A 25,943-nucleotide genomic window follows, 5' to 3' on the forward strand; every position below is an offset into this window, starting at 1 on the left:
GCCATAAATAAAAGGAAGAAGAAGAAGAAGTAGTCTGCAGGAGGCGCTGTCTTACAGTAAATGGTCATGACGTGAACTGGTCGTCAGAGGGCAAGAGTCACACACACAAGGTAAGAAACGTGTTGTTTTTTTACACTTACCGTGGACATATTCTCTTTAAAACTCGTTGCCGTTTAGTCTGGCAGCGCATGCGTTTAACTCTAATGCTGCCGTAAAGGAGAAGTAACTGTTGAGCCGCAGGAGCCACTGTTTACGGTAGCTAACGAGGCTAGTTGGCTAAGTCTCTACCGGTTTGTTTTGAAGTTTGTCAATTGGACTTAAATCACAACAACACCTCATTTAGACACCACTTCAGGCTCACATTAAACTATTATTAACGATTATTACCAAATCTGGAGTGGATAAAGTTAAAGTTTGCCAGCTAGCGTGCTAACCTTTGGACCACAGTGTAGCCTGATGCTAGCTAATGCAATATGTGCGATACCACTGCTTTTTTTTTGTTTTGAACCGATACCAACTAATTCAAAGGCTAATATACCGATATCGTTACTGTTAGACTCTACTTGTGCACATGAAGATGAGGACTTTTTATTTTTTATTGTTTTATTATTGATTCAGGCAAAAATATAGACATAGTACATACAACAACACATCAAACGAAAGAGTGCACAAAAAAGAAAAAAGACAGGACAGAAATAAGAAATATGTATATAATATGTATATATAATATATATATATATATATATAAAGGGTCCCTTCAAAATTACAAAGTCTCCCATTTAAAACTATGTAATGCTACTTTACAATTAATGAGTATTATTCGCTGTGATCATCTTTTCCATAACAAATTGGCTTTGCAATATGTTTTTTTGTTCTTAATTGGGCTTTTAGTATAGTAATCCTCCAATATAATGTTTAAAAGTGTAAATCTAAGACAGATTAAGACAGGAGCTTGTAACGTACGTACAATAAAATAACTAAATAAATGCATCTTCTTCCTCATAACAAAATCTACATACTTATGACTCTACAATATTAAACCTATTAACTTATTTTTTTCAGTGTATGTATGTATGTATTCTTAGTATAATAAGAATAAGTGAACATGTGTTCTGAGTTGTTGCTCTATAATAACACTGAACATGGGGGTAATACACAGCAGGAAATTATTGCTCATGGTGAGTCCAAAGTCCAGTTTATATATTCTACACTTTTTATTCTTTATTTGGTGTCTTAAAAGTATTAATATTTCTTGTGAAAGCATACTTGGTATCAATATTTAGATTTTTCTAGATGGGAAGTATCGATATGCACATCTCTAGTGTGCATACTTTGCTCTCTGTTAAATTAATTTGTTCCATGTAGAGTTTATCAGAGACAAAACTCAATCAGAACCATCAATTTCTGTAGGATTGTGAAGTTTTAGCTTTAAATATGCTGTTTGTGAATCTTGTGTCCTGTTGCTGTCACTGCAGGAATGTAAATGTCTGAGAACAAGGAAGCCCAGGAGGATGAGCTACTTGCTTTAGCAAGTATCTACGATGAGGAGGAGTTTCACCGGGCGAAGTCGGCCCAGGGGGGAGAGATCCAGCTGTGTCTGGAGCTTCCTCCTGACTTCAAAATAGTTTTCAAAGGTAGGTTCACCTGTCACTCAAGTGCATTTACATGCTCAACATTTAACTTTTCTGAATGAGGTCATTGTCCCAGTTTACATGCAACGGAGAAAGTCGGATAACTGACGTGAACATGTCCTCCTCCTCCTCCACACTAGGTGGCGATATGTGTCTTTTCAGCAGGTTAATACGGCCCCTTTTCTGTTTGACCTATTACGTCATATAATAAATAAGACTTGTTCACGTGTCAGACCAACATTTCAAACAACAACCAGATTAATAATAGTTCAGCTTTTTAATCTCGTAGTAATGTGTGCACTACTCCGGGTGCAGATAGATGGCGCTATCCCTCAGGCGGCTCTGTTCACCTTCTTCTTCTAGGACCGACTTTCTTGGATGTTTTTGTTTCGGGGTCAAACACCAGCGCAGTGATTGTGCAGCTTGCGCACACGCGTTGTCCAGTTAAAGTCCAACTAAGGCGTAAACATGCCGGAGATTTCCAATGACATTATCTGTTTGTCTTAATAGAATAAGGAGGAGAACTCAGATTTTAGTCGGAGTAACGTGTTTAAATGTTGTTAAATTGTCCAGTTAAAGTCAGATTAAGGCAATAATACTTTTTTTTTTCCTCGTGCGTGTAAATGTACTGAGTGAAGCTGTGCAAAGAAATGCTAAAATGCTAATCCTACACAGCTACGATATTCTCTACCAGCTAAAAGTTCTCTTCTTTATACAGTAGATTATTTTCTTGCATCTTGCAGATTTATAACAATTTAAGATTCGTTAGAGCAGGGGTGTCAAACTCATTTTAGTTCAGGGGCCACATACAGCCCAATTTGACCTCAAGGGGGCCGGGCCGGTTGCCCAATAGCTTATAACCTGGTAAATAACGACAACTCCAAATGTTTCCCTTTGCTTTAGTGCAAAAAAGTACTGCTACATGTAATGAAAAACTGTGAAATTTCTTATTTTGTCAAAGATTTCCAGCTAATATCTCCAGTGTAATTTTTGAAAATTCATCCCACGGGCCAGATTGGACCCTCTGGCGGGCCGGTTTTGGCCCCCGGCCTTATGTTTGACACCCCTGCGTTAGAGGAAACGCTGACTAAGCTCGGTTTGATGGGGGCTTTGTGCTTGAAATTGATTAATAAAATTACTTTTAGTGTTGCAGGGAAAACAAAGTCTCATGTTTTTTGTCTTTCTTTGTCTTCTTGATGATTAGACTGACTTTCAGACTTTACTTTAGACTGAAAGTTATTAATTCATGATCAAATGTCACATAACAGTTGGTCTATGATGGGATTATGATGTTTGCAGACAGTGCTTCTCCACTCTAACAAGGAAACTAATGAACTTTCATTGTGTTTTTTGCAGGAGAGAAGGAAACTGAGCATAACGTTTGCTTCTTGCCTCCTCTGGTGCTCAACTTTGAGCTTCCTGCAGACTATCCCTCCACGGCTGCACCTGAGTTCACCCTCAGCTCTAAATGGATGAGCAAAGCACAGGTGAGACTCATGACACGATGTGTGCGTAAGTGTCTTCAAAGCTCGTGCTCAGTCTTTGACCGTTCGCCTCTTTTAACTTTTAACGCCGGCTCTGTTCCTCAGATGACGTCTCTGTGTCGACGCCTGGACGAGCTGTGGGAGGAAAACCAGGGCTGTGTGATTCTTTTCACGTGGATCCAGTTCCTCAAAGAGGAGACTCTGGCCTTTCTGGGCATTCAGTCTCCGCTGGAAGTCATCAAGGCGGCGAGTGAGCGAAGGAAAACCGACCATGCAGCCACAGGTACAGTCTGATTTCTGATTCTATTGATCCGAGACACTACAGGTGAATAGGGTAAAAAATTTAACTAACAGATATCACCATGAAACTCCTCCAGTTTATTACTTACATAAAAACAACAACTTTTTGTATTGCAAGTATATTGTATAGTATAGTATATGCAAGTAGTATATTGCAAGTGTATTTTTAAATATGCAAATGAGGAAGAATCTACTTAAATATGCACTAATTTGCATATGTTTCCAGAACAGAAATCTGAATAACGACTAAAGTGAGGTTCAAAATTCTTGTTTCATTTTGTTAAAGTGTTAGATTTCCAGGTATTTACAGAGGGAATGTTGGATATTTCTTTATATGACTCCATGAATCACAAAACAAACTGAGAACCCGTCAAAACCCGTCCAAAACAAAAGCAGTTTTTACCATCATCTCTGTCTGCTTTTAATTACAGAGTCACAGAGGAAAAATCTTGGCGTTATATTTATATCAGACCCTTATTGATGTTTTTCTGACCCCTCGACTCGATTACCACAGTTTCAAAGAGCTGCAGAAGGTGATAAATACGAGCACATTACTCCTGTGTCTCGTCACTGACTGTCAGGTTAGAGCTGATTTCAGGGTGAAAACCTAGAAAATTAAAAACGACATTATTTGTGCAAACCTGTTTTACTACTAGTGTGGGATTATTCTACAATATTTACTCATCATCACAGTGAAATAGTTCATCCTTAGTCAATCTGCTGCATTAATTCCTCTCTGAACCAGTAGAAAATGTTCTGAACACGTGATTATGCATGAAAAAAAAAGTTGAAGACCCACTTGTTTACTGCTTCAAACGACGTCGTTTTATTTCCGTTGTCTCTGTTATTATTACCTTAATTTATCCTAATGTTTCCTTCTGTGCTCAGCGTTGGCTCAGAGCGGCGGCCTCTCCGAAAAGGAAGAGGCGAAAAAGGAAAAGCTCTCGTCCTCCTCCTCCTCCCACGTGGACGACCCGCGGGCCGTGGTCCTGATGGACCCGCGCGCCGACCTCCTACCTCAGCTCCTGGACTTCGACGAGGCGCAGCGGCAGCGGGCGTTCGACGGGAAGGTGTTCTGCTGCGGGATCTGCTTCGCGGAGAAGCTGGGCGCCGCCTGCCTCTGCTTCAAGGACTGCCAGCACGTCTACTGCAAGGCCTGCGTGAGCGAATACTTCCAGATCCAAATACGCGACGGCAACGTCCAGTGCCTTAACTGCCCCGAGCCCAGATGTACCTCTTTAGCCACACCGTTGCAGGTTAGCGGCTCGTCTCTGGGTTTGTGCGCTGGCTTTCTTTTGAGATGGAGGATAAACGTTTTTTTTTTTTTTTTTTTTTTTTCGTCCTTCAGGTGAAACAGCTGGTGGACGAGGAGCTGTTCGCCCGATACGACCGTTTACTGCTTCAGTCCACGTTGGACCTCATGGCCGACGTGGTCTACTGCCCCCGTCAGTCCTGCGGCACCGCTGTCATGGTGGAGCCGGACACGACCATGGGCATCTGCTCGGCGTGCCAGTACGCTTTCTGTACGCTGTGCAAGCTGGGCTATCACGGAGTCTCCCACTGCAAAATCCATTCAGGTAATGCTGCTAAAAAAATACACCTGTGACTGTAAACAACTCTGAATGCACTCAGTTTTTCTGTCTTGTGCAACATCAGAGGACCTTCGTAAGCTGAAAGACGAGTACCTGTCGGCGACGCCCGAGGGGAAGAAGTTCATGGAGAAACGCTTTGGGAAGAGGGTGATCCAGAAAGCGGTGGAGGAGTCGTTCAGCAGAGACTGGCTCAACGAGAACTGCAAGAACTGCCCCTGCTGCGGGACAAACATACAGGTAAAAGGCGCCGCCCCCTGCTGGTCAGGAGGAGGATGTCCATGTCTGTCTTTGTCGGTCTCGCTCTTCGTGTCTCTTCATGTGTGTCTCTCTCTGCAGAAAGTGGACGGCTGCAACAAGATGACCTGCACCTCCTGTAAACAGTACTTCTGCTGGTTGTGTCTGGGCGTCCTCAGCAAAGTCAACCCCTACAGTCATTTTAACAACCCGCACTCGCCCTGTTACAACCAGTAAGTGATGGGAACGAGACTTTGTTGTGTTTGTCGTTGCCCTGAGCTGGTTTTATTACCCTCCAGAGAGTCAGATAAGATGCTTTTTTTAACGAGCAGCGGTTAAAGAGATGAAGTTGAGTAGAGTTCATCATCCATTTAACCCTAGAACACTGTTTGTTTGTTTGTTTGTTTGTTTTTTTACAGACACGTGTTTGTGTATTAATAGTTTTATAGTTTGGTTAGTCTGGTCCACCTCCAAGTGAACAAAACATAACTTTACTTTAGCATCGCTAGCTAAGCTTATTTATTGTTTGATGCTAGAGTTAGCTAAGTGGTCCTGGAATTAGCATGTAGTGGGTTTATTTAGTGTAATTCTTATGAATAATTGTCATTTAGTGGTAATTTCCAATAGAATTACTTTGGTCGAAAACATTTTTATAGTCATCTCATCATTTTTACCCAGTGACTGATGGAGGAAAACGCCATTATTATTTATTTTAAGGAGCTATTTGCTAAAGATTCCATTTTTTTTGCAAATTTTAGAGCCTTTTAAATTAATTTTTTTATTTATTTATTTTTGTTCAAGGAAAAGAAAAGTACTTGAGTTTACCGTGTACTTGTACCGATGTTAGTGATGGTGTTACTATTTATTATTATATATATTACTATTTATTACTATTTATGAGTGTTGAGGTCCTCACAGATATTGACCCCCTTGAAATTTAAAGTAGATTAATTAAGTAGAATTTATGGCTATGGAACGTGCAGGTATATGCACAGTATTGGGCAAATTGTCTTCTAGTTTAATCTCCTGAGACCAGAGCTTTTGTTTGGTATGTATTTTCAATTTCTCCAAGGTATTAAGGATTAGAAGAACCTAAGAAGTAAATATAAATCTCAATGTCTGCAGCTGCAGCTTATTGCTATTGAAATAATTTGATAAATTTCCTTATAGTCATATCAAACTATAAAAGTTAATAGTCATGAATAAAAAAACGTTGTGCAGTCGTCTACTGTCTTGACCCTTTGCTGCCACTAGGTGGCATCACTAAAGCATCCACTTATGACGATAACGGGTTTAAAATGAAGCAGAATAAGAAGCTGCCAACTAACCTCAAAACTCAACGTCCCCATACGAGGACGCAGGGCCTCAGGGTTGTTTACGTACCATCTTTTCTTGCCCGTTGCAGACTCTTCCTCGGTGTAGACGTCGAAGTTGGTTTCGACGACGAAGACGACTTCTGGAGCGACGAGGAGGACGACTGACCCCGGCGCCTCATCCTCCACCCTCCATCTGAATGCACTTTATCTCTCATGCATCCATCGGCCCAACTCTGAATCTCACTACGCCTGCGTTTGGCCTAGAAACGCCACAACAACTACAACCACTGTTTGTGTTTCCAACATCAACAGGGGTCTGTTTTTTTTTTTTTCACCATATATAAATTATTGTAATATTCAATAATGTCAAGAACAGTTCTGGCTTTTATTCTAGTAGTGAGGAAGTGAAAGAAAGGGTGAAGGTTACAAAGGGATGTGACTTTGTTTGAGTTTCTCTTCTGTGTAGAGTAGATTACGTCTATTTTCTTAGATCGCGACATCTTGCAGATTTATCGTGAAAAAGATTTGAGAGAGGAAACGCCGAACCGAGCTCAATTTGATGGAGGCTCCAAATTGATTAATAAAATAATTTTAGTGTTGCAGGCAAAACAAAATCTTATGCTTTTGTCCTTCGCTGTCATCTCGCCTACTTTTATAAATTATCTGATTAGACTTTCGGACTTTCAAGGTGATTATTAAAGTGAATTACAGTGGAGACAGATGCAGCGTGTTGAGCATTTTAAATGACAGATTTTTATGTTTTATTTTGAAAACTATGATTTGCTTCTTTTTTTATGGGTTAATTTACAGAAATGTGCTTTCTGCAAAACCATGTGATAGAAAGTTCAGCAGGTTGAATAGAAATAATGATTTCATCGGTTTGGTTGTGATATGATTTAATTCTGTTGGATAAAAAAAAAAAAATAAGTGAATTGAATCCTCATAAAGTTGGTTATGGAAAGATTTGTTCATACTAAATAAAACTGTTAATGTTGCCAAATAGTATCATATGAAAGCAAGGCCATAGAAATGTGACATTTCCAGATACGAATGATCATTTTGTATTAATATTTATTTTACATTTGTCAGACATTCAAAATCAGGAGGTTCTGGTTGAAGCCTGATTAATTTTTTTTTTTTTTTTAATTTAATTTAATGATTTGCTCCTCGGTGCTTCAAAAAACACGCTGTTACTTTTGAAAACCGTCGACGTCTGAATCGGTTTTAAAAGAAAGAAAAATAAAAAAGTGACTCTGTTCTGTCATAGGTTCATTTCCCCATCGATTCAGACCCAGTGTCTGGTTGGAAGACATTACCTGCAGAATCCTCTAAAGTTCCTCCAAATAAATATTAATACATAACAATTTGTCTTGTTTCATTCATTGGATCTGGGTTTTTTTTGTGTGGGGTTCCTCAGGGCTCAGTTTTAGAACCACTTCCGTTTCTATTTTTTTAATTATCCAAAGACAAAACATCTCTGTTAATTGCTGTAACTTTTATGAAGCACATTGGTGCAAATGCTCATTGCTTTTAAGGCGCTATATGAATAAAATGAAATTAAAGGTAGACAGTAATACTAACTGAGCAAATATTTACATAAATTAATAAGGTCGTAGAGGGATCATTTCCAGATTAATTTCCTCTATAAATTGGTGTTTATTATCCTTCGCATTCATAAAAAGTGTTTGTCTTACTTGTATGATGGAAAAAACTGTAAAATGCTCTTAGTGTCAATAGGAAATGAAAACAGGTGTGTTCAGCCTGTGTGGCTTCACCTTCTATTATAACTCAATTAAAAATGTCAAGGCCACTCATGGTCTTGGTCTCGTTTTAGAGCCAAGACAGTGGCGGGAAAACCTTTAAATTTTTACACAAAACTAAAATATCATGAAATATTTGTGGAGAAATAGTTTTTTCCTGTCTGAAAATGTGTGGCTGCATTAGACAGACACACAAACACAAACAAATACAAATGATATTTATTTTGTTTGTTGTTTACAAGAAAAGCTAAAAAAAAACTGAAGTCTTGACAGTTTCATTATGTCAGTTTTCAACGTTGTTGGTATCAAAGTCAACAAATAACAAAGTGTTCAAAACTGAACAAATGATAAATAAACCATCACATCATAATATTAATATTTAGTTCTTCTCCCATTAGCAGCATATAGCATTTAGCATAATCCTGATGAGCCTTTCACACTGTGCTGAGGGTTAATCTTCTTAAATTACCACTTTTAATTCTTTGGTTTGAGCTTTGAAACAGACCTTTAAATAATCCACCACAGATTTTCAAAGGGGCTCATGTCCCATGTGGATTGTTGCAGCACCTTATGCATCCAAACCATGATGCTGCCTCCTCCATGTTTGACAGTGGCTACTGTACATGCTGGAGATGATGCTTGGCCTGGTTTTCTGAGATAAAGCTGGAAACAGAATCTTCTTCCAGGTCCTGACTGTCCAGTTGTTGTGTTCTTGGATCCAACCACTGTTGTTTGAGCTTCTGTGATGTCATTCGGTGGTTTTCCCTGCGAAGGTGGATCAGGATGAGGTCATTTCTTGGACGTTCGGATCTTGGTTTGTCTTCCAAGTTGTTGCTTCGTCTGTATTTCTGCAGAGTGGATCCAACTGATGATCTTTCCTGGTGATCTTCAAGCTTGGTTCCTGCGTTAAGTTCCTTGTTTTAGCCAGTTTTGTCTCTGAAGAACTTTCAAATGTACTGGCTTTATATGGACATGAAGCAACAGAAAAATGTGTCTTTTAATAAAAAGTGGAGTGACCCAAAATGACCCAATATTCAAAATATCTTACGTATTTTTATGGAACCAGTCAAGTTTTTAATGTCTGTTTGAGGATTTGTTTAGTATTTTTAAGACCTAAGAGTGATTCTTAATGCAAGATTTGAAAAATTGTGTTGGTTGAGTCCTATAATGAAGAGTTTTGATTGGTCCAAAAACGCCCCGGCTGAACGTTGAAGCGGTTTAGAGACCGAATGTGTCGTCTTCCTTTAAACGTGTCGTTTTCTTTGACTAAACATTAAGTCTTAATTCAGAGCAAACTCGTCAAAAAGAGAAATGCCACCAAAACCGAGAGCGTTTCTGTTCCTGTTTTCCAGGTTTACTCACTTCACGGCTTCTTGCCTCCTGAAATATGACCCGTATTTACCCCCGTAATCCGGAGGTCAGGCCGTGACAGGGAGCGGGAGGGACAATGAAACACTAAAACAACAAAGAGCCACCCCAACGTTTTTAGCCCTGAGACTGAAAAGAGACGACAACATTGTGTAATCCCTTTTTGGCCAGAGTTGCTGACAGTGGACAACCCTTTAAAATGGCCCCTCTCTCCATCGCCTGCCCTCGTGCCCGGCTCGTCTTTCTCCACGCGACCGATCCACCGACACCGACTGACCGACCGACCCTGTTACTATGCGAAGGTGAAGACACCTGCAGAATAAAACCGTCACCAGCAGCACCTGACCTGCGCCGAGAGAAACTCCACCGACGCTGAAACTGATCCTCACTTTCTTTCTCGTTTAACCCAGATTCAAGAGATTCAGGAAGAAGGTGAGTGGATTTTTTTATTTTTTATTTATTTTTATTATTTCCATCCATGTGGCAGATGGGATGTAGGTGACGCTGGAGTTCAAAGAGTCACCAATGTGTGTGATGCTGTCAGCCATTTTTCTTTTTTCCTTTTTTCCCTGAATGCAGCATCAGAGCACGTTTACAGAACAGTCACAGTTTTACATTTAGACTTAATTAGGTTTTTCCATTTAGCACAAAAACGCTGTTTTAGAGGTTTTATGAGTTAATTTAAAAACTCTGAACTGGAAAAATCTGATTTTATTTTGCCTTGTTGAGTTAGAAATAAGCTTAAAATATGTCAACATTTGAACTTTTCTCATTTATACACCAGAATATTTTCAATTACTCTAAATGATTCTGATTTTATTGAGTGCTCTTCCAGTCAAAGACACAACCTCATAGGATTAACTCAGTATCGTATTTTCTAGATTAAAAAACATATATAATTACTAATTAGTTAGTGCCTGTAGTGAAAATACTGAAAATACAAAAAAACTCACTTTATCACAAGTGATTAAATATCAGTTATGATTTTGAAGCAGTTGCCACCATTTCTCCTAAAAGTTTGGAACATCTGCCTCTGAATAGTTACAGCTACAACAGGTAAAAGAAGTGACATATACTTAAGTAATTATTGTGTTTTGTGTTGTTGTTGTTGTTGTTGTTGTTGTTGCCTCTTCAGCTTTAACTTCTGCGCAGCCAGACGCGAACCAAACCATCCCTCCATCCTCAGCAGCACAACCAAGCGGTCACATCATGATCGAGAGCGACAGGGAGCTGTCGGCCATGGTGCAGGAGCTGTGGGACAAAGACATCAACCGACTCACACCTGGAAAAGACTACAGGATCTCTCTGCAGGTGCGTCACACACACACACACACACACACAAAACGTTTTGCTCTATTGTTGCTTGGACCTTTCAGGGACATAATGAGTTCCCCGGCCCCTGAACCCCGACCGTCTCACACCAAACACACAATAACCGAGCTCTGACTTTTACCCCAAAAACTAAATCTTAACAGGTTATAACCATCAACATTTTCGTATTCCAATTAAAAAAAATAAAAATAAAAGTGCTTCCAAGACTTGGTTATCATTAAGACAGTATTAAATTATATAAAATAAGGTATTTATTATGCACAACACAATCTTACTTAACTACTATTAATGTTTTTCCCGATACCGGAGCCAAGCCGATACTTTTGAAACAGTGTTTACGGTGCTTAAAGATTTATTATTATTATTATTTTTCAGGCATTTTGTGACGTGCAAGTTGAACAGAATATTAATTTAAATACTATAAACACAACTAAGAAATAAATGGACCAATATAAAATAAAATTCATAACAAACTGTCAATATTTATCCTAATAAAAACAGTGGAGTGGGGTCTGTCAGGCATCACAGATGCTACATTTCTGGGCTTTTAATAAAAAATTCTTGAATGTAATTCCAGGTGTTACCTCCCTTGTTGCAGGTTGACCAGTCTGCATCTTTAGAGCTGAAGTCCAGACAAACGTTTGGTCTTCCGCTTCCAACTTCCATGCATGCAGCTGAATAACTGACGTAATGTGCAGCGTGTCGAGCTAAGGAGGCTAAGCTAATTAAAAAATTCAGTGGCACCGAAATCAAGGTTCTGTATCACCACTGTGTGCAGCTGCATTTCTGGGGAGGTGCACGTCAGCCTTAACCCTCAAACCCTTAACCACTGTAAAAACAAACAAAAAAATAAAAAAAATAAGTGATGCAAGACCAAAATGTCCTCACTTTGCACAAATGTCCTCACTGTGTTGGTGTGAAACCATCCTCCGGTCCTCAGAAAGAAAGCTGCACAAGAGCAGGACACACACACACAAATTAACGTCTCATCATTTATATACATTTATTTGTAACGTAAAAACTGTTGTGTACCAAAATGAACTATATGCAGCATCAGTAAATACCTGTAATGTTTATTTTGAGCCTCAGGGATTTTTCCTTTAGTGCAGATATTGAAATCACAGGGAACAGGAAACACTATACTAGAGATAATATGGTAAAATTAGCTTTATATGTAAATTATCATCATCTTGTACGTTATCTATTCACACGAGTCAGTGACGTAAGTTTGTGTTGCAGGGCAAAGCTGGAGACAGCATGGCCCTGAGCGACGACAACGATGCAGCAGGATATCCTCTGTTTACGTTTGTCGATGAGAACATTTTCAAAAAGGAGACTTTTTTAGGTGAGTGCACAGAAAATCAGTAATATAATTTGACTTTTGGTTTTGGTTCTTTTCCAGTTGGTTTGTAGATATTTTTTTTCAGTCTCTCGATGCATTTTTCTGTTTATCAGCTTCATGCTTCCCTCATTGTCACAGACAGACTAAAGCTTTTCCATCTACTTAATCTCCTTATGACGAGCAGCAGCAGCAGCAGCAGCAGCAGCGTGTTGCATAATCACACAGCTGGATGCAGCTTTTTCTTGCTCGTGTACACTTTTTTTATGGAAATATGATATTTTCACACATAATAGAGGCTAACACCGTCTCAGAGCTGCACATTTAGCCTGGTTATGTAATAGAGTTCACTCCGAGTGCACTGTCCTGCTGAGAAAATAAATAAATAACACGATTTCTCCACCCTCGGTATTTCCGAGGCGTTTCTCTGTGCTGAGCTGGAAGACGTCATCACCTGTAAATTCATCCGTTAACTACGTTATAATTAAAGCATTTGCCGTCTGCAGCTTTTATCTCCCTGCTGGATAATTATGAGAGCGACACCGGCGAACCGGAAATCGTGACGCCTGAAGAGGTGGCGGAGAACCACAAGTTCCTGGACTCTATGCTTCAGACGCCCACTATGAAGGTATATTTGGAAAAAAAAACACTTCCCAAATGAACATTTTCCTGCAAAATGATTAATGATAACTATTAAAGAGTTACTCCGTTGTTTAAATATTCATATAATCCAGTTAAACTGACTCTCAAAACTTGGGTCAGTACATTGATTATTGATTTATTTGAGGAACTTTTGAAGATATATGTTGCATTTTTATTAAGAGTAAAACAACTGGAAACAATCACAATTATTAATAAAAAATGACTAGATATCACTAAAATGTCTGTGACTAAATACACAACAACCACCTTCTAATTATCTACACAATAATAAAATGAGCTCATTCAAAATTTGTTGATAAGTTGAGATAATCATGACAGATATTTATTTTTCTGGCAATATATCAAATTTTATATGGAAATCTTACACAGAATTATATCCAGGAATTACTTTCAGCTAAGTTACACATTATAAACTTTATGTAATATACATATATACATGTATATAAATGACATTTACATTCACACGACCTGCTCCAAGGTTTGTTCTTCCTCCTCTTTATTAGTTATTTAATATAAAATAGTGTGAATCAACAGTGTTACTACAATATATTTAGAAATAACTCTCAATTTACTCAGTTGTATGTGTCATATTTAAAAAGATCTTTCCATATAAATGTCGTGTGCTGATTGGTTGATTTTAGGCTTGAAAACAGACAAAATGTGATTAACTACGTTAAACTTTGTTTAATTATATATTGACCCACTTATTAAAGTTTTACTTGTATGATTCATAACTATAAAAAGACTTTTATTATACCAGATTCAATCTGTGGTGTCAAATTATTTGAGTTCCTTCTTTTCTTTTCTGTGGTTCTCAGTTAGCCCATAAATACCTGGTGGAGAAGCAGCTCTCGCCTAAGGACGAGACGCAGTTCAAGGAGCAGCTGTACAGGATCTGGTTCGAGCTTTACGCCCGGAGGGGCTCCAGCAGGTGGGTGGAATCTGGCACGGCCCTGAAACAAACAAAAAAAAAAACTCCACCTGTGGAATCTAGCACCACCTCGTTATCCGTCTTATTCTGGGAACCTGGGCTCTGTGTCGTTAGTGCGACTGACGGGAACTCATCCCCACGGAAAACCGAGCGTTTCCACAACTTCAGCCGCCGCTAAACGTCCAGATATCACACGATGTTATAATGTGACCGAACTGTGGACTTTCATAGACCCTGTAATAAATGTGACCTCTCCTTTAATGTCTTTGCTCCAGACCGGACTCTTCAGGGTTTGAACACGTGTTCGTCGGGGAGACGAGAGGAAGACGAACCGTGATTGGTTTTCACAACTGGATCCAGCTCTACTTGCAGGAGAAGCTGGGACACATTGATTACAAAGGCTACAGCGTCAGTGCACATTCACCCCAGGTACGACGCTGTCAGATGTGTCAGGCTTACAAAATCTGTATGATATTACATACATATGTAGCATTTGAACGTGTTTTTAATTTACTCTGTGTCCACAAGTGAAAACAAATGCATCGTCACACAACAGTCCTGCAATAAAGGCCCATTTTTAAGACTGTAGAACTTAACTTAGCACGTAGCCTTCACATTAGCTGTGTTTCCATTCCCCCTAGAAGTGCATATATATAATATATATATATATATATTTATATATATATATGCATGTCTTGCACACTTTGTTGTCTTGCCCTCATCATATTTCTTGCACCTTAACAAAAATCTCTTGCACATGTTTGCTCTTGCACATCTTCTCTCCTTGTTTTTCGTCTTCTTAGCATATTATGCATGTGAGTTTTAATTATTATTATTTCTCCTTCTGCAGCCCGACGAGAACAAGCACATCCTGGCGCTGCAGTTCAGCTGGAAGAACGGCATAAAGCCCAAGGGCAGCATCTTCATCGGCGTCAGCCCCGAGTTCGAGTTCTCCCTCTACACCCTCTGTTTCCTCAGCTCGCCCAACGAGCGCGTCAAAGTCCAGTTCAGTTTTTACGACGTGGAGATTGTTTGCCACCACCACAACCAAAAGCACATAGGCACCACCTACCCCGTGCTCCTCAGGTACCAGAACGGTAGATAACTTCACGCAGAAAATAATAAAATTGAAAAAAGAGCCGAGCTTCGAGATTTCATTGAAAGTGTCACAGGTAACGCTGTTGTCTTTTTATTTTAGATAAAGATACAATAAAAACCTTTCAAGATTTAAGGTGCATTTTGTCTTTATTTCTATTGGAGGATAATACAGAGTATAATACATGCCTGACGCAATTTAAAAGGCATCTGCCAGTTCTAAGTTGTCTCATTGATAATTGAATTGTTGGTGTGACATCCTGTCCTTTAAACAACGGAAATCCATGTCAGTCTGTGTGACATCCTGTATTAAGCAGTTTGTGAAATGACTGTCTTGTGAATGTTGTTTCCATTGCTTTGTGAAACATTTTCTGTTACTTGCAATAATAATAATAGCCGTTTCACCTTCAGAAGGGGGCGCTAGAGGGTTTGTTATGGCCAATGACGTCAATCGAAATGACGAGCAAGAACTACGTCAAGTCGGCGGACGTTAACGGAAGCGAGTCGGTTTGGATTACAAAATAAAAGTCTTGTCTTTGCAAAAGTACTTAAAAGAGTTGAATAACACAAGAGAATATACGAGTGGATGTGGAAATAGACAAAAAGGGGCCACGGTGTGTTGCTATAAAGTAAATAAATAAATGTATCCGCACATTCAAAGCACGATATGCTATCTATTTATTTATTTTTAAAGGGCCAACCGGAAGCTGTGTTCCGACCGTTTTTTACAGTTTGACACTGGTATCGAGAACGAACAAGGAGGAGGAGGAAGGAAGGAGGAGATTTCCATTGTGGCGAGAACTGAGTTTACAGTTTGTGCTGTTATATAATTTTTATCTTCATCGGGCGGTTATCATCCATTATTGTCCATCCTTTGATATCTGAAGATAGATATCTGGCCGTTCAGAGCAGAATGGCCGAGTCGAGCGCCAGATATCAGCAGGTAAGTTGAAACTAAGTTGAAGCTTTAAATATTTAACATTCATTAACAACGTGGTGGCGTTGACTTGTTGACCGGAGTCGCCCAGGTGTCGTGTCACGCCTTTTAAACACGAGGGTTTGTTTGAAGTTTAAGTCTTTTCGTTTTGTTTTATTTTATTTTTATTTTTTTACCCTCATTGCGTAAAGCTAGCCGAGGAACGAGGGAGGCTAACCAGCTAGCTTGCTTAGTAACGTTAGCGTTAGGGCTAGGGGGACCAGACGTCCCGGTTTTTGGGGGACAGTCCCCGTTTTGGGTGACCTGTGCCCCGGTTAAAGGTGTCACCGAAAATGTCCAAGATTTTAGCGTTTTATGAATGAGAAAATAAAAATGTTGTGCGCAGACTACAACTATTACGGTAGCCGGATAGGAAGCGCCAGTGGGCATGTTGCGCGCAGACTATAGTTATTACGGTAGCCGGTCGCGCTGCTATTGACATTACAGTCATAACAGTTTATATGTGTACATAAATAAATATATCGAAATAAACAAAACCGTAATTATGCCTGTTTCTCCATTTCATTTTGCTATCTTTTAATTATTTTAAATGTAAATGTCCCCGGATATTTTACTTCTGAAATCTGGTCACTTTAGTTATGACTAACTCTTATTTGAACATTATTTTCTTTTGAGTTTTAACTTGTGTTTTTCTTGTTAATAATTAATGTGCAGTAGAGACTGCTGGTAGAAAACATGTCAGGCCTTGCAAGTGGCCCAAAAAGCTTCTTTACTAGATACCAACCTTGTTTTCACTACGAGCTAGATTAGATTCAGCATTATTGTCATTCCACGTGTACAGGCGCAGAGAATGAAATGCAGTTTAGCAGCTGTCCTCAACATCTAACCAGATGTTAAATAGTGTGCTATATAAGTGGTATGCATGTAATCTCTGAAACCTGTCACGTCACCTTGTGTTTGACAAGAAAAACTAAGATGTTTGAGTTTATTATATGTTGCTTTTGTGCATATTCACTAACTTGTGTAAACATTAAGTACGCTAATGAAAGCGACTGCATCCCAGCGTTTCGGTTTGGCACAAAATCTCCCTAAACAATGGTTAAAATGTGCTTAAGAAAGTCTGTAATTCAACTGCATGATGATTGTGGAGGATACAGTTTGTGTTGCGGCTGAATCGCAGCGTTTCTGATGTTTAATTTAGTCCACTGATTAAGATTGGGTTTCCAAAATGTTGGAAAAGATGTTCTCTCTCTTATCTTTTTTTTAAATTTATTTATTTATTTCACCTTTGTTTAACCAGGTAAAAAGACCCGTTGAGATAAAGACCTGTTTCGCAAGGGTAACCTGGCAAAGAAAGGCAAAAGTACAACTCATAACAGAACAACAATCACAAAACAAATAATAAAATAGAAATGCACGTCGTTGTCGGTCTTTTACGATAGAGCAAAAGGCCTAAGATGAGATACATTCAGACATTTTCAGTTCACGTTGAAAGGTATTTCAAGGAGAGGGGAAAAAACACGAGGAATTCAGTCCGAACTCGAGGAACAGCTACGTGCAAAATGTCATTCTTAAGGCATAATAGCTTTTAATTCTCAGCAGAAAAGAGCTTAAATAACCAGCAACCGAGCCAAGAAGAACCTTATAGGTCAGAGTCATCCAGCTTGTGAATAGTTTTACATTCAGTGGTGAGTGAGGCGGCTGCATCCAGTTATAAACCTGGTTTTGACTGTAACACTAAACATTAAATCGTAGGGGAAAGATCCCGGATAAAGCCCAGATGCAACCAGTCCACAGCTCCTTCGCTGCGACTAGTTGAATTCCAACAAGGCGTCTCTCTGCAAAACCGTGTCCAGGGCAGGACCTGCCGTCTAAAAGTGAACACAACCTCGATCCTGCACTTACTCTAGTGCGTGTGTCGACTCCTCGCTGCGAGTAAAACGCTTAAACGAGACTCTGACACTCGTTCAAGGCCAAGACATAGAACTGTGGTTTGCATTCAAGCAGAAGCGCAGAAGCAGTGAGTGCAGATAGACAAATGGAAAATTAAAAAAAAGACCTTTTTCCAGTGCACACGATGACTGTAGTCGTTAGAGAGATATCACAGCGCATGTCACTGCAACACTATAGAGTAAAATAAATACTATAGAGTAGTAAATACAGAGAGAGCGTCGGTTTTCTGTGAATATTAGTGCCACTTAATATGAGAAGTCTTGAGTTTATTATTGGGACATTCATTGACTGTGTTATAACACGTGTTACAGTTTTCCCTTCTATGAATTCACAGGAGCATATCAGCTCTTTTCAACTGTTGGAAAAGATGTTCTCTCTTATCTTTATATCTTTTTTTTTATTATTTATTTGTTCATTTCACCTTCATTTAACCAGATAAAAAGACCCATTGAGATAAAGACCTCTGGTTTGTCTTCTTCTTCTTTGCGCTCTCATGGGAGGTTTGTGTGAACTCGAAGGTGTTGATGCTCTGACTCTCGTCGGCTTAGTATTCAGTGTTAGCTAATTGGCCTGTCCTGGGCTGTTTGTAATGATTTGGCGTACTATATACTATACTATACTATACTACAGGATTGTGTCCTTGCACACGTGCCGTAACCATGTTGTGGTTTGTCTTCTTCCCACAGCTGTCCAACGAGGAGGACGCAGAAGGGAGTCCTCAGGCTGCAGCCGACGCTCCGCCGCCGTACAGCAGCATCGCAGCCGACAATGCTGGTAAAGATGTGACTCATGCAGATGTTAGGTCATGAGTTCATGTGCTGGTTCTGCATAGGGAGAGACCTGGGGCCCTAAGTTTTGTTTTCATGTAAACTGTTTTGATTATTTAATGTCTAAAGAGATTAGAAAAAAAACATAGAACATAGAAAAAAAAACTGTGGAATTGAATCATTCACTCGTTTAAGGTTTAATTAAACATTTGACTCTACATGTTCTCATAGTTCTCAGCTGTAGAGGCTCTGTGTTTTTTAAACCACGCTTGAACCTCTTTCCTCCTCAGCGTACTTGGACTACAAGGAAGGCGGGGACTTCCCAAAGCCTCCGTCGTACAACGTAGCGACCACGCTACCTTCCTATGATGAGGCAGAAAGAACCAAGACCGAGGCTACAGTTCCCCTGGTAACCGGAAGAGTGAGTCGTCTCGCTTTCTGTTTTAACCTTTGGTCACGGCCTCTATAAACAGCGCCTGCTGTGCACACTGCAGCTGTCGCTCAAACATTTCCTGTTGTGTTTTGCAGAAGCAGGAAGTTTACGTGCTCTGCTGCAGATTCTGATTTAATCTGACGTTATCTCTTAGGTTTGCATTCTCTGCAATAGCAGATTCACACACATTAAGAACATGTGGATGTTATTAGACATGTAGCACCCACCTACCCTCACCCCATAACAGTGATACTTCTTGATGGCAGCACACGGTTCTGTGTGTGTCCTGGCCTCCAAATTCAAGTATCTGTGGGATGATCCACAAAGTTTCACACTAATGATGTTGCATTTACCTCGGAGGTTGGAAGTCGAGTTGTCGGCGTAACAGTGAGAAAAGTGAGAAAACAGGATGATTTTTTGAGTGTAAAGTGAAATAAAACTAATATTATTATAATGTTAAACTAAACTTAGGCTTCATGAGTTCCACAAATTATACATGGAACAAATAACTTGAACCAACTCATGATTTTTTTACTAGAATTATTTGCAGTGATGTATGAAAGTTTTAATTATTTATAATAGAAAAAATACACTGTTAATCCCAGTTTGCTATTGTTTTTAGCCGTTGTTAGCTTGACATGGACTTGTAGTTCCCATAAAACACATGAAAAACTTAAATTACACAGCATTTCAACATATGTACGTGGAAAAATACAGTTTAATACAACAAAAACTAATCAGAAGAGCTAATAAACGGAATATTACAGGAGCGTCTGATTAGTGTTTACATACGGGGCGGCCATCTTGGTAACTCATCTCGTCCGTAGTGAGGATTTTACGACTTTCCGAGTAGAAAATCCAACTTTCCGGGTTTTCCAGTTGAAAATTCCGACTTCCGGGTACAAATGAAACGCACCAAAATAACATTTAACACCCTCATAAAGCCTGTGTCCATTCTCTGAACGGAAACCTGCGGCGTATGAGGTGGTCATAATGTTATGCCTGATTGGTGTATATAATAACAACAATGAAAGCTATGAAAGCTTCTCCCTCGTGTTCACAGATGTTTTTCTGATACACTCACAGACCAGATACTCTTGGTATCTGGTCTGGTTTTCTCACAAGCTTTTTTTTTTTTTTTTTTTTTTTGGAGGAAATGAAAAAAGAAAAAAAAAAGTTAAATTCTCTGCAGATGCAGGGAAATATTAAACTGAACCAGGCAACAGAAGCTAAAGTTTCCAGTGGTTGTTTTGTTACGTCCCACAGCTTCACATCGGTTTGTCATCGGTGACGTTTGGTCATAGAAATGTTGAGCAGACGAGGTGAAACCTGAACGTTTTGAGTCCGTTCTTTACTGTAGCACGTTTTTAAACTTTAACTGGTTAATGTTAAAGTATTTGAAATTAGTTTGTCGTCTTGTTTACAGATGTCAAAAAAACACACAAATACCTTCAACCTTTACGGTCGGGCCACAAATAATTTTAACCCAACCTGATCAAAATTCACCTCTACGTGATGTGTTGACACAAATTCTGTCAAAACCAGCAACGTCTAGATCACCGGTGTCAAATATGAGGCCTGCGGGCCAACAGCGGCCAGCAAGAGGGTCTAATCTGGGCCGCAACATGTGTTTGAATCACACGGAAGATAAATAACCGCTATTCTGAATTTTTCCACTGTTTCAGTCAAAGCCGATACACTTTTATATCGATAGTAGGAACAGACTCAACTCACGATTCGATTTCTGGGTTAATGATACGATTTTATTTAAACAGAATGAACCTGAAAAAGATTCCTTCAATTATTTCTTGTATATTTATTATTATAATTTTGCCATATTATCATTACATTAGTGAAAACGAACTAAAATGAGTCAAAAACAGAGCTGATGTCGGGCCTCGTGGTCGCTGTGATGCCTTTCTTCTTCTTCTTGCTGCTTCTTGCTTCTTGCCTTGTGTCTTGGGGGGGGCGGGAGGGGGCCGGGGGGGCGCACACTGTTTGATTTCTGGTGTCGTTGTGTTTCTCTGCCTCGCGCTCAGCAGCAGCCTCAGCTCAGGGAACGCCTGGAGACTTTTGACGATGTAATTCGCAGTTCGCTGGAGGTAACTCGTGTTACGACTTTGTGAAGGAAGCGTATCTGGTCCTGTTTTATTTATTTATTTATTTTTTTTTTTTTTGTAAAAACACAGACATGACTGTGTGGTGTGTTCAGTGCCCACCCTTCTAGTGTATGTGTGTGTGTATTTATTTGCTGATTTCCTGCAGACTTAAAAACGTAAAGTGATTTGTCGTGGTGTGACGTTGCCATTTGTCCCTGGTTGTTGTTGTTGTTTATGTTCATATTTTCTTTTCACCTTTTAAATGCAACATCGCTTTGTTCTGTCACAGGACGAAGACTTTGTGACCAGAGATGACTTTGAAGATGCCGATCAGCTCAGGATAGGAAACGATGGCATCTTCATGCTCACTTTCTTCAGTAAGTCTCCACCCAGTCAGTCTGTTCTTTATCGTCTCGGTATTTGCTCGACACGAGGCCTCCCAGCTACTGCCAAACAAACCCCCCTCACAACAATAAACAATACACAGATGAAAACCTGATCCCTCAATGTTTTTTGGATGTTTTGTGGCAGGTTTGATTGTATAAAAAGTGGATTTGTGTGTTCAGAGTAGTTCAGATGATCCTTATTGCTCTTTTCTGCTGGATAGTAAGTGAATTTAATGAAGTTTTCCTACGTATTTTCCCCAAACAGCAGCACAATAATTTAAATATGGCAAAACCAGTAAACAGCAAAGTGGAGAGAATTATGATGCAGTAATTGTTTTGCTTCTTGAAACTTTGGACTGTACATATTTCAGCCCTTTCATCCACTATAACCTCTAGATATTAGTTTACATGCACCCATTCAATTTGAGCCCCATTGATTTCTATTCGCACCTTTGTGTTTACTGTGTCTTTGCCAAATAACACGTCTTACTTACATTTATCATAATTTATCCCAGTCAAACCCTATTTTTAATGTTTAATGTTTCCTCCTGTGCTAAAAGTATTTGTGTCATCTGCAAAATTGACTAATTTTAACCACCTAGATACTTTACACACGTCATTAATATAAAGCATAGATCTTCAACAGGGGGTCCACGACCCCTAGGGTTTGGGGGAGGTACTGCAGGTGGTTGCAAAATCTTTGGTTGATTAGACATTTTTTATATATATATATTTAGTTTTTTATTATTTTCCCCCACAAATTTAAGTTTCTTTAAATACGCATTAACACGAATTCGTCACATTTTAGTGAAGGGTAAAGCCCCGTAGATACTGAGTCGATTATTTCCTTTATCTGCCTTCCTGCTGTTACACATGTTTGAAATAAAAAAATGAATATTTGAACCTGTGTATTATCTTAATATTGAATGCAACATGATAATAAAAATGTATATTTATGAATAGCACTAGTTTAATATAGAATACAACACACCTGGAAAAACATTAAGGGCCCAATACTGACCCCTGGGGGACACCACAAGCAATATCCAAATATCCTGAGCTTTGATTACCCAACTATACAAACTGTTGCCGTCCTTTTCAGATAACTCTTTACATGCAGTGTTTGTTCTTTTTCTCTTTTTTGTTTGTTTCTGATGACATGTACCGTTACTGTTTTTCCTTTTTTTTCCACTAGTGGCATTCCTCTTCAACTGGATCGGTTTCTTCCTGTCTTTCTGTCTGACCACCTCAGCCGCCGGCCGCTATGGAGCCATCTCGGGCTTCGGCCTCTCCCTCATCAAATGGATCCTCATAGTCCGGGTACGAGACACAAAGCGCAGACAGACATTACACAGCCCACACGCAAACGACATAAAGTGTGGTTCCATGTGCGCACAAACAAAACCCAAAGCCCCAAACACCACTGTGGGATTTTATTGTTTTATTGTAGCCTCTGGAGTGGTTTTTGCTTTGTTGGCACCGGGACTATTTCCTCAAAAGATTTCTCGTGAACTGTGCTGCTTTTTTTTTTTATTCACTTTTAACTTTTCAGTCAACCGGTACCGGCCGTATTTATTCCAACCAGTAATTGCTGTCGTTTTGTCGTGTTTTTTTAGTTCTCCACATATTTCCCTGGTTACTTTGATGGACAGTACTGGCTGTGGTGGGTGTTCCTGGTGCTGGGTAAGTAGTAAATTTAAAAGAAACGAATGGCTTTGTCCGGCCTGTGATCCATTTCAGTCCTCTAGAGTTCAGTCTGGTGTCTTAACGATGTATAAATAGGACAGAATAATTATGACAGCATAGTTAAGCTTAATTACTGTGTTGTTGAAGGCTAGGAAGGAGATTTATTTGAATTAATTACATCTTGAAGCTGCAATAAACCATGTTTTATATAAAAAGAAAGAAGGAAATATAGAAACTTACTTTGATTTTGAACCTTCCTCTTATCTTTAGGGTCAATTTGACCCTATTGCTTCATATTTCCACTCAAACTTTATTTATAGGGAACATTTTAAAACAACTGCGATTGACCAAAGTGCAAAAGATTACAATAAATAAAATACTAAAATACATAAACACAGCGCAATAAAATAGAATGAAATAAGTTAAAATTAGATTAAAATTTAATAATTTTTCCTAATTTAATGGGGACACTTGGACCAAATGTTATACATGACAAAAATATGTACTTAGAAATAATATAACTACTTAAACAGTTTCAGTGAGATTCTATGCTGATCTTATGGTGGATTTCTTTTAATTGTAATATTTTTGTAAGGTTTTGATTGACGTTAAGTATAAAAAGTAATAGGTTAAAGTGTCAGACGCACAGTGCAGCTAAACTTTTTGCTCCTCTCCAGGCTTGTTGCTCTTCCTCCGAGGGTTCATCAACTACGCCAGAATCCGCAAGATGGCCGACAATTTCTCCAGCCTGCCCCGCACCCGAGTCCTCTTCATCTACTGAGCCCACAAACCACCAACACCACCTTCTAAATATATTTTATTTTTACTTAACGTGATTTGGACAATATGACGTCTGTTGTCCCCCCTTTTTTTTCGGTGTTTAAACAGTGAATGCTGAGAAATCTGTAAAAAAAAACATAAAATCCCTCAGTAGTTAGTGGTGAACTGTCAAGTAAGTGCTGTTTGCAATCATGAAGTCTGAAATGTATGAATTGAAGCCTTAATTTGCTGATTTTTAATATCTGTTTGGTGACAGTGACATGCACCGCCTCCTGTTTGGCCACCAGGGGGCGGTCTTGTTTGTCTCATTTTTTTTTTTCCTCTTTTTGATGAAGCATAAAGAGAGATGGTTTCGGGCACAGGGGGGGGGGGCGTCACAGTGGGTAGTTTTTGAGGTTATGGGGTCGATTTACACGATGTCAGATAATATCTTTCAACTTCCAGTTTAATGTGCTTTTAACTTCTCTGAACCAGTGCTGTTTGTTCATTGTGAAAAGGTTAACGAAACCAGGTGCAAAGGGAAACTAGATAGTCTGTAACTGGATTTAGACGTGCAATTTGGACACTTGTGGTGAAATCGGTTGTTCCAGTGGCCTGATTATGGTAACGGGAAAAATCCATTTGTGTCCATTAAAAGGAAATGAACGGGATTTGCCAGACGTGATTTGGAAAGAGCGAAGTATTGTATTCATTTCCTTTTATCTTTCATGTAACGATGCAAAAATAAAAAGTAATTCTTTTTCTTTCTTTCTTTTTTAATTCGTCCTCACTCTGTTAAATCATTTTTTGGAAAATGTTTGCACTGTTAAAACTATTGAGGTATTTCTCAAAGGCTAATAAGTTTCCTGTAAATATGTGACATGTGCTTGTTAGCGCAGCCGCTTCCTCTCAGCTTTGCTCAGTACGACGGGTTGTTAATATCTGCAGGATTTTCAGCATCATTCTAAATTTCACTGTTTTCTCTCAGCATAAGTGGAAAATAAATTGCTCCAGACTAAATTACATTTTTATAAGATTGTTAGGAACAATCGGGCCCTTTCAGTATTAAATCGAGAAGAGCGCGTAGCTACAGCGAGAAGAATCCGCGCTAACCACGGCCTTCAGTTTGAGGCGTACTTTTAGCCGGGCTAAATTTAACACACGGGACACGTGTGTGTGTGTGCGAGAGAGAGAGAGGATGGAGATGATTTATTGGTGGTGGCTAATTACACATGTCAGCAGTGTTTTCCCTTTGCAGTTGAACAGGATGTGAAGGTCACCCCACCTGGAAGACGTGTCACACCAACTGAGGCGGTCTTTGGTTTCACTGGAAAACTTCAGTGTCACACTTTAAGGGGCTCGCTCGATGTGACATCGGCTCCGTTCAGATACTCCTCCACCGCTCGCGGCTAGAAAATGTCACTTAAAAATCACAAATAAGGGTGTGAGCACAGATTTGCATGTAGTTTTAATTGCCTTTAGATGTGATTAGCCTCCTATTAGGAGCTTTAACTCCACAGCTAATTGTTTGTGCATGCTTTTCTTTTCCTTGTGAACTATAGGTTCACCCCGTTGTTTACTTCCGAGTTGCTGCACCGCTGGTGCTTTCTGAAAATTGGATTTCCTTTTGCAGTATGCACTTTGTTAAAATAGAAACAGCTGTCGTTTAGAAAGAAAAGATCTGTGCAGAAAAATGTAAACTTTAAACCGTGTCAGCTGCAGAAAACTGCAGCACTTGGGACGAAATAGAAAGAGAGCCATAAAGGGGGCAAAGGTCATTTACGAGAACTTCAACACCAGCCCAGCGAATCACCAGGTCACCCGTGAATCAACAAACCTAACCGTTGTTTCGGCTGTAAATCCTCGCAAAGCACACAA

The 25,943-nt window shown here is 39.4% G+C and overlaps 3 protein-coding genes across 7 annotated transcripts; all 3 read left to right on the top strand.

Annotated features, from left to right (window-relative positions):
* On the top strand, window positions 1–7,921 carry rnf14 (ring finger protein 14). The gene is made up of 9 exons (XM_047608046.1): window positions 1–110; window positions 1,476–1,634; window positions 2,988–3,118; window positions 3,221–3,398; window positions 4,304–4,671; window positions 4,764–4,992; window positions 5,072–5,244; window positions 5,344–5,474; window positions 6,647–7,921. The coding sequence occupies exons 2-9, from the start codon at window positions 1,484–1,486 to the stop codon at window positions 6,720–6,722; spliced, it is 1,437 nt and encodes a 478-aa protein (XP_047464002.1). The 5' UTR covers window positions 1–110; window positions 1,476–1,483; the 3' UTR covers window positions 6,723–7,921.
* Window positions 7,922–9,874: 1,953 nt separating this feature from the next.
* endou2 (endonuclease, polyU-specific 2) lies at window positions 9,875–15,181 on the top strand. Its single transcript, XM_047607230.1, has 7 exons — window positions 9,875–10,117; window positions 10,821–10,996; window positions 12,257–12,362; window positions 12,863–12,984; window positions 13,838–13,950; window positions 14,226–14,379; window positions 14,801–15,181. The coding sequence occupies exons 2-7, from the start codon at window positions 10,895–10,897 to the stop codon at window positions 15,053–15,055; spliced, it is 852 nt and encodes a 283-aa protein (XP_047463186.1). The 5' UTR covers window positions 9,875–10,117; window positions 10,821–10,894; the 3' UTR covers window positions 15,056–15,181.
* A 596-nt stretch (window positions 15,182–15,777) lies between these two features.
* LOC125021420 (NEDD4 family-interacting protein 1-like) lies at window positions 15,778–24,845 on the top strand. Of its 5 annotated transcripts, none has more exons than XM_047607487.1 (8): window positions 15,778–15,988; window positions 18,622–18,709; window positions 18,993–19,123; window positions 21,178–21,237; window positions 21,524–21,611; window positions 22,816–22,940; window positions 23,237–23,303; window positions 23,984–24,845. In XM_047607487.1, exons 1-8 carry the CDS (start codon window positions 15,959–15,961, stop codon window positions 24,085–24,087), a joined length of 693 nt encoding a protein of 230 aa, XP_047463443.1. In that variant the 5' UTR covers window positions 15,778–15,958; the 3' UTR covers window positions 24,088–24,845. The 5 variants fall into 5 exon arrangements, with proteins under 5 accessions (XP_047463443.1, XP_047463444.1, XP_047463445.1 ...); XM_047607488.1 differs by having other exon boundaries at window positions 18,993–19,111; window positions 21,175–21,237; XM_047607489.1 differs by having other exon boundaries at window positions 18,993–19,111.
* Window positions 24,846–25,943: the final 1,098 nt, after the last annotated feature.

Source organism: Mugil cephalus, chromosome 15 (genome assembly GCF_022458985.1).
Source record: "Mugil cephalus isolate CIBA_MC_2020 chromosome 15, CIBA_Mcephalus_1.1, whole genome shotgun sequence".
In the NCBI taxonomy this organism is placed as follows: domain Eukaryota; kingdom Metazoa; phylum Chordata; class Actinopteri; order Mugiliformes; family Mugilidae; genus Mugil; species Mugil cephalus.

Bases quoted from the DNA above. Each gene is read 5' to 3' on its own strand.
- rnf14 (XM_047608046.1), top strand. From the start codon at position 1,484: ATGTCTGAGAACAAGGAAGCCCAGGAGGATGAGCTACTTGCTTTAGCA. The intron at 4,672-4,763 runs GTTAGCGGCTCG...TTCGTCCTTCAG, and splicing joins CTTTAGCCACACCGTTGCAG to GTGAAACAGCTGGTGGACGA. The intron at 5,245-5,343 runs GTAAAAGGCGCC...CTCTCTCTGCAG, and splicing joins GCTGCGGGACAAACATACAG to AAAGTGGACGGCTGCAACAA.
- endou2 (XM_047607230.1), top strand. From the start codon at position 10,895: ATGATCGAGAGCGACAGGGAGCTGTCGGCCATGGTGCAGGAGCTGTGG. The intron at 12,363-12,862 runs GTGAGTGCACAG...TGCCGTCTGCAG, and splicing joins CAAAAAGGAGACTTTTTTAG to CTTTTATCTCCCTGCTGGAT. The intron at 13,951-14,225 runs GTGGGTGGAATC...TCTTTGCTCCAG, and splicing joins GCCCGGAGGGGCTCCAGCAG to ACCGGACTCTTCAGGGTTTG.
- LOC125021420 (XM_047607487.1), top strand. From the start codon at position 15,959: ATGGCCGAGTCGAGCGCCAGATATCAGCAG. The intron at 18,710-18,992 runs GTAAAGATGTGA...TTTCCTCCTCAG, and splicing joins CATCGCAGCCGACAATGCTG to CGTACTTGGACTACAAGGAA. The intron at 22,941-23,236 runs GTACGAGACACA...GTGTTTTTTTAG, and splicing joins AATGGATCCTCATAGTCCGG to TTCTCCACATATTTCCCTGG.